This window comes from Aythya fuligula, chromosome 6 (genome assembly GCF_009819795.1).
Source record: "Aythya fuligula isolate bAytFul2 chromosome 6, bAytFul2.pri, whole genome shotgun sequence".
Taxonomy (NCBI): Eukaryota; Metazoa; Chordata; class Aves; order Anseriformes; family Anatidae; genus Aythya; species Aythya fuligula.
Window position 1 is genome coordinate 12,418,392 of NC_045564.1, and position 12,075 is coordinate 12,430,466.

At 40.0% G+C, this 12,075-nt stretch overlaps 1 protein-coding gene across 3 annotated transcripts in view; it reads right to left on the reverse strand.

Moving 5' to 3' along the window:
• Positions 1-5,453: 5,453 nt before the first annotated feature.
• The window catches only part of CREB1 (cAMP responsive element binding protein 1), a 36,685-nt gene continuing 30,063 nt past the window's right edge, over positions 5,454-12,075 (reverse strand). For all 3 annotated transcript variants that reach the window (XM_032190171.1, XM_032190169.1, XM_032190170.1), the window contains 2 exons: positions 11,293-11,443; positions 5,454-8,986 (listed from right to left, as the gene is read on the reverse strand). In XM_032190171.1, the coding sequence (XP_032046062.1) occupies positions 8,842-8,986; positions 11,293-11,443 (296 nt within the window). In that variant the 3' untranslated portion in view covers positions 5,454-8,841. The remainder of the gene's footprint in view (positions 8,987-11,292; positions 11,444-12,075) is intronic.

The window sequence follows — 12,075 nt, forward strand, 5'->3', positions numbered from 1 at the left end:
GCTGTTAAGAAGAGGGTTTTGCTCCAGGCGTTGCTTTGACAATAGAAGGTCTGCATTTTTAAAACAAATCCGTTTAACTGTATCACTTTCTAATGTCTGGCAGCTCACAGCATGTTTTCCTAGAGCTGCTGTTACAACCCATAGCCTTCTGAGAGCAGGAATGTGGCAGAAGAGATGAGGCCTGACTTTTGCAGTGCTGCTGTTGCACAGGAGCTTTTGCAAAGCTAAGGGAGTATGTTCGAAGGCACTGCTAAAGAAATGCTGCTGCTCATAAGTAAATACCCATGGAGCACAGCATAAGACAGATGCTGGCAGCTCAGGCAAGTGCCTTGCCCTGAGCTGCAGAGCAGAAATTTTGGTGGCCCCACGCCGCTCAGTGAGCTCTGAGTACAAAGTGGCACCCCCTGAAAGGGACACCTTGTCTTCTGACCACCACTGGGGTGCAGGCACTCCTTTAGATTCAGATGAGACCCAAATCTAGGCAGGCTAAGCAGGGCCTGCCTCCTCTCCCTCCCATAGCAGTCCCTTCGTGCCTGCAGACCCTCATTTTGCATTAAGTGAGGCCAGCAAGCTATGGCAGGGCAGAACAGGGCAATGTCTTCTAAGATGCCCCCCACCTCTTCATAACAGAAGAGAGTAAAGCACATGAGTTGATGCAGCAATACGAGGGCAGGGGTCCCCATTGCCAGTGTTAACTAGCAATCTGAGGAAAGGCAGGCTGTGGGGTGAGCCAAGAGAGAGAAGGAGAAAGGGAGAATAGAAATACTGCTGCTGGGCCACCACCCCAAGCACATCAGTTCTGGTTGCTTTTTAAGCTACAGTGTTCAGTGGCAGGCAGCATCTGTGAGAACAACTCAGCTGAATACCCCACTCCTGTTGGGGTGGTGCTCTCACCCTTCTGCACTAGCCAATGAGCAGTACCTTCTGCCATCCAAAGCTAGGCTACAGAGCTTTTTTTATATTCCCATTACACAGAGCTTTAGGCAAATGCTGGCTGTGAAGCACTCCAGATGTGCAGGACAGCAGTAGGACAGGTGTAATTGCCCAGTCAGCAAGCACTGATAGCACCTCTCTGCGGTGACACCTGAAAGCCTGAGGTGGAAGCAAACTCTGGTGTCCTGACCGATCAGTCCCAGGTGAGCTTCTGATGCAGAACAAGATGATGCACATCAGTGCTTCAGCAGCTGTATGGTATTTATGCTAACACCCTGCCCAAGCACCTTCTGTCACTGTGTTCATCCTAGAACTAGAGAAATCGCCATGATTCCATTTTGGGTGGTTCCACTATATCAGTCCTGCTTTGTGACACGATGTGAACTCAGCTGGAGGCAGGACCTGTTTGTGCATCAGTCCCTGAGCAGTAAGGCAGTGCATAAATAGACTTGCAAGAGAAAAAATACTCACCCCTGGGAGAGGATCCAAGACACAGGAAAGTGACTGGATAGACATGAACGTGATGTGAATTTCTGTAGTCACTCCTCAAACATGTCATGCTGTGAGGAAACAAACTTTTCTGAAATGTCATTGCAACACTGAAGTGGTATTCAATTAATATAAAGACATGGACTATGATATTCAACTCTGTTTTATGGACAAAAGAGCTTTGCGGTGCAGTATCAGAAGAATCAGCTTTACCAGATGACCTACTGACTGCAGAGGGACCTGCATTACCTGATTCTTTCACCATGAAATTCAAGACAAACTGCATTTTTATCTTATGGACTAATCCCTGCTTGATTCTCCTTCATTACCGAGACGTGGATTTTGTGAACAAGTATAGGACTGACATTATGCAAGTGCTTAGTTGTGAGAACTACAAAATCCCAGCCATAATGAGCTGACCTTTCTTCTTTGCCTTGATTTCACTAGAGGTGTGTTTGCATCAGTGCTGAATTTGTTCTTCTGGCTTTTATCCCAGTGTTTTGATTCAGCCTTGCAGATTACATAATCAAGTTACAATCTTTGCAATGCTTGCTGCCTTCTGTTCTGTTCTTAAAATTGGTAGTACACGGCTTTCAGGAATGCTTAAAAGTGGGAAAGACAGCATATTTAAACTGTGAAAAGAAAAAAAATCTTTCACACATTATTAAAAAACAAAACTAATTGCCACCAAAGCAGATACAAGAAAGCAGGTTTAAAAATAAGTATCAGAAGTGGAAGAGAAACTGTTATTCAGGATTTAACCTCTCATTAATTCTATCTAATTAAGATTTAAAAAGCCTTCTATTTGGGAAAATTATCTCTTGAATACTCACAGCAGGCCACAGAACATGAGAGGACATCATCATTGGCTTAAAATATGCCTTTTCACATATTCCTTTCTAGTTTTACCCCTAAATTAGTGTAAACTGATCATCCTGTCCAAAAAAGAGACTTTAAGAGTTTTTAAAAGCATGTTTATGTGACTGCACATAAATGTTTGTGTAAAAAGGGAGTTATGACAGTTTATACCACAAAGGTTACAGTAAGAAAAAGCACTTCTTTATGACAATAATTCACAAATTCACAAGAATCACTTTAATATACAAAGCAATTACTACCATTCTGAAACACAAAGCAGCTAATATGTACATAGTGTTAATAAAATGCATTATAACCCAGTACATTTTTTTTTTTTAAAAACACAGATAAAGCACAAAAAAAAAAAGTAAAAAAAAAAAAACACAACAGGGATGTTTCTAAATTTTGGGGAAAATGTAAATAAGAACTTATTTTCCTCCAACAATGGATTTTCATTTAGTCTTTTAACTTCCACAGGAACGTGGGAGTCAAGCTCAAATACCCTGTTCTGTGCTGACATGGTTTGGGTAAAGAATCAGAAATGCAGATGAGGTGAACTTGCTCTTTCCAGCTTACATTACAAAGGGAGAATAACCACCCTCGCTCTGGAAGCTTCCCTGAAAAACACTGTTTCAAAACAATTTCAACTTATAAATCCAGACTACAAGTAACTCATTTTTGAAATGAACAACCAACCTGTGGACAAGTCTGTGGAGGGGTTGGCTGCCAACTAGCACCTCTTCTTGTCCTGTTCCCCATCCCATCCCTAGAAGTCCATATAAGCAGCACAGCGTCAAATCTCATACAAACTCGCAGTTCTAGAACTTTTTAAACTTCATGTTTTTATATAAATAAACGTCATTACACACACAAAAAATGGAGTGGCACCTGGATAAAACACAACTTGTGGAGAGCATCCAAACATCCCCAGTTCTTAACAGCGGCCATTTCCAGGTAACTGACTGGCTCAAGGCCTGCCTTCCCCTTGGTCTCACACTCAGCTATCCCCTAATTTAGAGAAATACATAGTTGAGGCTGAGACCCAGTGAACTGACTGCTCCCAAGTCGTGAGTACAGTAAACGGTCAGCTTATGGAACTGCACTAACCGTGGATCACTACGGCCGATCCCTCGCCCTTCCCCTGCCAGCACCCAGCTCCTGGTGACAGCTGGCTTTTTGTCCTTACTGCTGGTGAAAACAAGACCTAAACTCACCATTGAGTAACACAAGTCAAAACCTGCACTTGCAGCACCACAACAGGTCAATGTCTTCAATTTGTGCTACGCAAACTAGGCTGAGCAAGTCTCTTTGCAGGCCAAAGCTTAAATACACATAAAAAATACATTCCAAGGCAAAATGCTTGAAATGTAATCCCCCCTTCACCAACTGGATCTGGTCCCTTTTCCTAAAAGATGCACAGATTTAAGACACATCCATCCACAAACCTGAACCTGTCACAAGCACACAGCAGATAGGTTTTCATCACCCTGTTTCTCTTTACCAGTCCAGCTCCTCCCAGAGTGACCAAGCTTCATGATACATTCAGCTTTCTGCAAAATCACTGTCTTTTACGACTAGCAAATTCAAAAGCTTAGGAAATTGAGTTCCCAGGCACAGTACGTGAGAACCATGTACGTACCGTATGCTTTTAAAACCTGCTTACGGTGACATATTTTAGGATTATAGATAATTATCATTGTTCCTGCAAAAGGAAGTTAGTTGTGCTTTTTTTCTTTTAAAGCAGGCTGACACGCTATCACTACATCTTCAATTCCTGGTGCCAAAGAATTGTGATTTTGATTTATTTTCCTAGAATGCAACTTCTAAAATTTGCAGCCAAATTTCAAATTAAGAAAAGGGGAATAAAGTGACTGAGAAGGAATTTAGTTTTCCTTCCAAATTAATTTACCTTTCTCACTTGGGGTCACTGAACTAGTTCTACTCTGTCTAAAAACAATTTAATAACCATCCTATGCCTACTGCTATGACACCATACACTTAATTCTTTCCAGTCTTCAGTAGTGCCAGCCCAGATCTGCCATTTTGAAGCAATGCCTACTGGAAGCCAGGTGCTAATCAGCAAGTTAAATTGTTGAAAGAGTCAGCTGCTGTGGGGAGAGGAGTGAGTTGTGTGCAGGTGGCAGGACTATAGCAATTCTGCCAGGGAGCTTCTCAAGCAAACCCAATTTCTCTCTCTTTTTTTTTTTTTTTTTTTTTTTTGTTCTGCTTTGTGTTTTTTTTTTTTGTGTTTTTTTAAAAAGTGCACATTTTAATTAAACATTTACAAAGAATACCGTGTAACAAAAATAAATACATGACCTTTTGGTTAGATCATTGGCAAATGTGACATCACTAACCTGCTTCAGGGTAAAAAAAAAAAAGACAATAAAAACAGGGTCTTAGGAAACCAATGAAATCCCCTATGATCTGTTGATCTGTCGTAGATTCGCAACCACTGATAATAAACTTGCTTTGGTGGGGAGACTTGTCTTTAACCCATAAAAAGCACTGGCTATCTGTCTAAAATAAAATAAAATTAAAAAAAAAGGCAGAGGCCAGTTTTCACTAATAGATGACTACTTGCAGCTGCTGTTTACTGGAAGCCCGGATTTAAAAAACCAAAACAAAACAAAACTATAGTACAAATTTAGATCAGAAACTATTAGGGCTGTTTTCCTTATTAAATCTAACTTTTTTTTTTTTTTTCCTGAGCCTCTTAATGATTCCAAACACCCCACCAGTTTTCTGATCAATGTAAAGTACCAGAGAAGATAGTGGTCTGCAACAAACATGAACTACACAAGAGCCAGAACGTATAGGTGTCTGTACAGTCCTGACAATGACAGGCTAAAATTGTGCTTTCAGATACAAGCAATGGTGCCAGCAACTATCTGATTCACTGGTGAAATCACTGCTTAAATAAAAATGCACAGCCACTACCCCAGGAGGAAAACAGAAGTCTTACCAGTGGTTCCTTTTAAAAACAACACCTTAACAACCTTTCCAATTGATCTGCCTTTGATATATAGCTGCCAAAGAGAAAAAGCACAAAAGTGAATTATGCTGCAGGGTGGTAGTTGTTTTAAAACAACTGGTTATATAATTTCAAAATTCTCCATCAAAAAATAAAAAAATAAAAACAAACCAACTCACAAAAATCATGAAAGATGAAAATAAAATTCTTGAAAATGGATAACTGAGAAACAGCACAAAACAAATCAGTAATAAGCGCTAGAATAATGCAGCCCAGGACTACTGGGGCAGGGGAAGCTTTCACACACGCGCACACATCCACACACACCCAGACACACACAGAGAAGTAAAAATTTTTTCTGACCTCCATATACTATAATACTCAGCATTCCTGACTTAAAAGCTCTCAGAGCTGTAGATTATATACTGTGTGTATATATATATATATGTACATATATTATACATATGTATTTTCCAAGAATATCTAAATTAAAAGAGCACCTCTGACAATATCTTAACTGCCTGACTGGTGCTGTTGTTTTGCAAAATAATGACATTACAAAAATTATATTTCAAATCAATTCTTGTTTATTATGAACATAATGGATCTAGCCCTTTCTAACCCTCTCTTCAGGTAAAACAGGCTATCAATTCTTGAAAACTCACAACCGTGAGATATAAAACTAACCTTCCCTCCCCCCTGCCAGCATAATTGCTGTCCTACTTCCAAATGGCCTTAGTTTATAGAAGCTGATTACCCCAACCTCACTACTTGGTAAGTAACATATGAATGAATGCCTGCATCATATCCTTTCCCTTTTTGGGTCACTATGAGTAGTAAAGTATGTATGGGTAACCCTAGCCAGCCTTGTACTTGGCCTAATACATTTTTTATCAACATCATTTAAAATTTCCATTAAAGAAATTCAAGTCCCTAAATCCTCAGTGCAGCATAAATAAAAATAAAGATTCTCGCAGATCCCTAGGTACTTTAAAATAATGTTCTTTTTCTCAATTAAATGCTAGTTGCTAACGCAGTCTACACTAATAACACAATAGACTACTCACAGACCACGCACAGACAAACTGGTAATGCAGTTCTCCTCTCACTGCTTCACAAATTGGCTTCAACGGAAGAACCATGTCCAGGAACTGCTTTAGGCTCCCCTGTCCATTCAGCTGCCAGGCTTTGTGCTGCATGACTACCAGTGAGCATGACCTGCTAGGAACAGCTCCCAGATCTCGGCTAGCCTCATGCAGTTTCAGTACAAAACCTCAAGCTTTTGCAGACAGATGGTTCTGCAAAAGAGAAAGCCTTCATGTAGGAATGTACATCTTTTCTTCATGTTTCTCAAAGCTGGAGAAACCATCCCATGTAACTGTGTAAATCAGGCCATCATAAAGTTAAATATTTTACGAGAATTACTCCTGCATTATCAACAGTCTATTTCTTGCGCTAGTTCTGAACAACTGGTAACCGTCATACATGCACATATTCTCTGTCTTCAAAAATCAGACAATTGTTAGAAAAGCACTGCTGAGAATTTAGGGTCTTCTTTAAATTTGCATTGCTAAACTCATAAATTCATTCTCCATTAAATAAAATCATGAAAATCAATTCTCCATGACAGATAAAAATAGACCATTTATAAACCCCCTCAAAACTTAAGTTGAAAATGAATTCTTTCATAATTCTGATACTTATTTTCTCTTATTTGAAATACAAACGATTTGAAATTATTGATAACTCTAGATTTAACAATAATGCTACAAGTTTAACCCTGCTCCTTTTAAAGTCTCTTGGAAACTGAATGCCCTCTCAAATGAGAAAACTAGAACTTTTAATACTGCTTAGCTGTTTGAGACTCAACTATCAAGAGTCTTGCAAAAGTTCTTCCTACGTCACATTGATTGTATAACCTTTTAGAAGCTCATGTTTGAAATTTATCTTAAAAACAGATAGAGCAAATGGGAAAAAAATATTAGCTAATACTTTGCTAGGCAAGGCATTAGTATAGACCAGAGTCTTATTCATATGTCTCTATACATAAAAGTTGGACCAGAGGCCCAAAGTAAACATACTCCATCAAATGACCCAAGTTGAGAAATGAAGAGACTGGCTTCAGAGGGCCAGTAAACAAACTGAGCATGATTCTTTTTGACACACAATGGAAGTCCTAATGCCGAGTAGTTATTTTTAACATGATCTACCTTTTTAACAATGTAAATCTGTGAAAGATCATGTTTCCTCAGTACACACAAGAAGTTTGATTTTGCAAATGTCTGAGGCACATAAGTAATTTTACCTACATGAATAAACTACTTGGTAAATCTGACCCTTTGCATGAAAAAATCCTCTGAATAAATTAAGAATTTGTTTAGCCTGGGAAAGTTCAAATAATATTGTCTCTTGCGAAGCAGAAGCCAGTCGGAATATTCATGTTTGAAGTTCTCTTCGATATTTGAGGTTGTCCTGGCAGTTACCATACTGCAGTTTAATTAACGGATGGAAAGCGCAGCCTCAAAGTTTGAAAAATAACCTAGCAAACCAGGACAATGTTTCCAGTAAGTACAATAATTCCAATTACATAAGATAGTGGTAGGGAAACAGAAATACCTGATCGCTTGAGAGGACTTGGGACAAACCATCAGAGAATATGTATGTGGAGTTGGCCGTGCTTCAACTGTTTAGTTGTTCTGCATACACATAGGTAGTGCTTTCGTGTGTTACCCTTGCTTACTACACATCTGTTTTCAAAACGTCACTATTGTACCTTTTTAATTCTGAATTCCATCCCCATCTAAATATCATTTGCCAACCAATAACCTCTGAAGCTGGTGTTTTCTTTCTGTGCATTCAAAATGCTGAACACACTTGCACACATATGCTGCAAGAAGCAACAACTGACCAGTGAAGCTCATTTCAATCCATTTGTTTCTGTGGAATAGAGTTTTCACTAGTCCAGGAGGGACTAGTAATGCAGATTACACATCAGAACCCCTCCTGTGCTAGTTTAAAAAAGGTATGTTAGCTCCACACACAGAATGTGACTGTGAAGTGCCTTTCCTTTGGCATGCCACTTAGACATGTATTTTTATAGTTTAAAACAAGTATGTGAAACCAATTTGGCAACCACTGCTTCTTAATTGCACCACGTGTGCTCCACGTATGCCGGCCCACAGCTCTCTGGGCCAAGAGGCTGGGGTAGTTCCGTCTCTAAGGCAATGGAAAGAACTCAGCACAAATTCTTGAAATCATTACAAAAGGACCCTCCCCCACAGTAACTTCCCAAGTGACCACTGTTATTCCTTGAAGAGGATGGGGAGATGAGAAAGGAGCCTGTTCTTCTTCACGCTGAGATTATTTGACGATGAAAATAATCTTGTAAGGGGAGAACTGGAGGCAAGTATTTGAACATTCACAGTTTGATGCAAAGCACAGATGAAGTATATTCTGTAGTTGCTTCAGGCAGTTTTGCGCATAGAAAAAAAGAAATGTTTAGAAAATAAAAAGTTTACATTGTCTCTCTGGGTATAGCCAGAACCAGTCTCTATCCCACCTGGACAAGTGAAAATGGGAATCCAAAATTAATCCGATTTGTGGCAGTAAAGGTCCTTAAGTGCTTTTAACTCCTCAATCAGTGTCTTGTTTTGGTTTTCAAGCACAGCCACTCGATTTTCTAGACATTTCACATACTCCTTTTTCTTCCTGCGACATTCACGTGCTGCCTCTCTGCAAAGCAAAAAAGGACATTCAAATCCAGAACAATTACTTGCAGACACCAGCTATTGAACTGTTCAGGTCAAACCTTTACCTAATACTGTCATTTTTACAATATGCAGGTACTGGAAGAAACATTCACGAATTAGTAAAAAAGGCTGACTTCATAACAATTTCTCAAGATCCGCGGTTTGTTTCAGCATATAGATCCCACTATGTTAGGCTCTCTTCCTGCATCATGGCTTGTCAAAGCAGTATACTGTAGATACATGTAACAGACATGCTTGTTTGCCCTGAATTGTGAGGTGCAAAGGAGAGCAACTTCAAAAGGAGAGCGAATATTCCTTCATCGTAAATACTGCATAGATTGGTGATAACATCAATGTTCTGGGAAATGAGAGGACAAAATTGAACCCAGTTCTTCCACTCATTAGGTAAGTAGTAACTGTACTACAAGTTAAAAAAGAGCATCTGTTCCAGGATCTATCTAGTAAGACAACTCTAAAAGCAACTTTTGAAATTCAGCCAGCTCTGCAAATGAAACAGGATGAAAAAAAAAATCTAGTTTGTAAGCCCTGAAAGGACTCAGGTATCCATTTTACACTCCTACAAACACAGGTTCATGTGCTTGTAGCACTTCAGTGGGCCACGTGGAACATTTGTATTTTAAAGTCATTTTACTCTATTACTTGTTTCACCAATAGATTAACTACTACTACATCAGGAAAGAGTTGTGCCTCCCAGTGGTGAGCTACTAAGTTGTCTCTTGGGTGACAGCTTTTTCTTTCTGTGACTTTGTGCCAGCTTGGGCTGCGTGTTAAGCCACTTTGAGTCTGTGTACATTAGGTTTGCATTATGAACAGCTAGAGTTACAGTAGTTTACACAACAGCTTTTAAAATGTAAAAATTGCTCACAGAGAAATTGCACAATAATATCTATGAATATTTACACTCCAATCCTTCATTAAGTACCACCTCCCCATACACCTCCTCTACATCCTTCTCCCCTGCTTCCCTGTGGAGCCCAGATTTGCAAATACCTATTAAGTAGGCAGGCTAAAAGCACCAAAAGCAACATGATACTGTTGCAAAAGCTGTCCATTTAACTCAAATGGAGATAATTTTCCACTGTTTTTCTAGGCTTTTCCAAACAGCAAAGCCGTCTTTTCCTGGAGTACGGTTTCTGACTCAGTGAAGGGATTCAGAATTTTAAATAAATTTTTCACAAATGCAGAGCTAGAATGGGTGAACAATGACATCTACTATTTACTGATATCCAAGAAATATGTAAAAAGGGAAGACAGGTGAGATTATGTAAAAAAGAAAAACAAAAATTTAAAAAGTGAACTCTTGTTCTTCAGCACTATTTACCTCTTCTTTCAAACTACCCAAACAAGCAATGGGTTTGCTCAGGCTTTCTGTTGTGTTCAGAACTTAACAATCCACAGAAGATAAATGCAACTGTGTGACATAACAGAATGACAGACCAATTCAACAGCACTTCCTGGGGCTTTCCCTCCACATTGGGGAGGGAAGCACAGCCCTTTCCCTGTCAGGGTGTAACATACAGGCTCAAATCTCTGGCCTGTGGAGGGAGCTCAAGCCTGGTGTGATGATGGGTCCTCTAAGGCTCACCACTTTCCTCTTTCACAGCAGGTACTCTTAAGGAGCATCAGCCTGATTTCCCCGTGCAGTTCCATTTCTTGGCATCCCCCACGAAGCCCCACCTAAGGAGGCTTGGTGGATCCTCCACCCCACACACTAACTCCTATGGGTCAAGTCTCCTCTCTCAGCCCCTTTGCTGCCAATACTGACTCCACAAAGCATAGCTGCTCATTTAGCCTCCCCCTGAGTCTTTCTGCCTCTGGAGAATAAAACCCAAAGGGCAAGCAGCTAAAGAGAACAAGTGAGACATGATAGAAAGCGCTCATGAAGAGAGTGAGTCAGCCAGTAGCAAGGATAATGCACACAGGAGGCTAAGCTATAGATTTCAGGAAAGAAAACTACATGAATGTATTAACTTTAAAAAATCAACTCACCTCAGTGTTCATGACAACACACCTGCAATCAAACAACTCTCTCACCACTGACTTTTTTCCTTATGGCAACAAAAAAAGGGAAGGAGTAATTCACTCACCTCACAGAATGAGTCTGACACCGTTACTTAAGGTGTCCTAATCAATGCATGGCCCTCGCAGATGTGTTTCTTTGCTTTGCATCTTTAAATGACTAAGAAAGATCACGATTCTTACTGCTTAACACTCTAGTTCTATGCAGAGCTGATCGGGAAAGAAAAAAAAGGATCTAAAGGTACATGCCTGTTCTTCATTAGACGCACTTCTCTCTTCCGTGCGGCCTCTTCTGCTGGCTGGGTTGGAAGTGCTGGAGATGATGCCATGACTACTCCTGGTGCAATGGTGCTGGTAGGGGCGGTGCGAATCTGGTAGGTCTGCACATCTCCCGAGGCAGCTGAAAGACAAAAAACACCGGTGACCATATCAGTTGGGTGACAGTACCGTTAATCATCTATCTAACCACATATTTTGAGCTACAATACAGGATGGATGACCATCACCTGGGTGTGTCGTCATTGTCATCTCACTCTTAGTTTATTAACCATATGTAAGTTTTGTGCATTCCTGCTGAAGAAGTCTTCACTTGTGCTTGGTAACTTGATTTGTCTGCTGCATTGCTGTACTTCTTCCCTTAGCACATTTCTTTTATTTCTCTGATTTTAGGCAGTTTTAGCATTGGTAAGAAAATGTAGGATGCTAAGTGGTATTTCTAGCTGTGCTCCAAATTTCTACCTGCAAAAGGAGAAACTACGTGTGCAGGTATCTGGGGCAGAAAGAAGGGTATAGAAATGTAGCATTTACTCCAACAAGAGAGTGCAAATTAGGCACACTACTCCACCACTTCTCTAGAATGAAAAACGTCTTGACTTTCTTTCATTTGTTTTAATCCAGGAGTGTATTATACTTGCCTGAGTATAAAAAATATTATACCACCTAACAAGACCACACTTCGTTAAGAACACAAAAAACAGAAAATTAATGCAACAATAGTATTTTTCTCAGCTATGTATTTTCACTGGTGCCTGG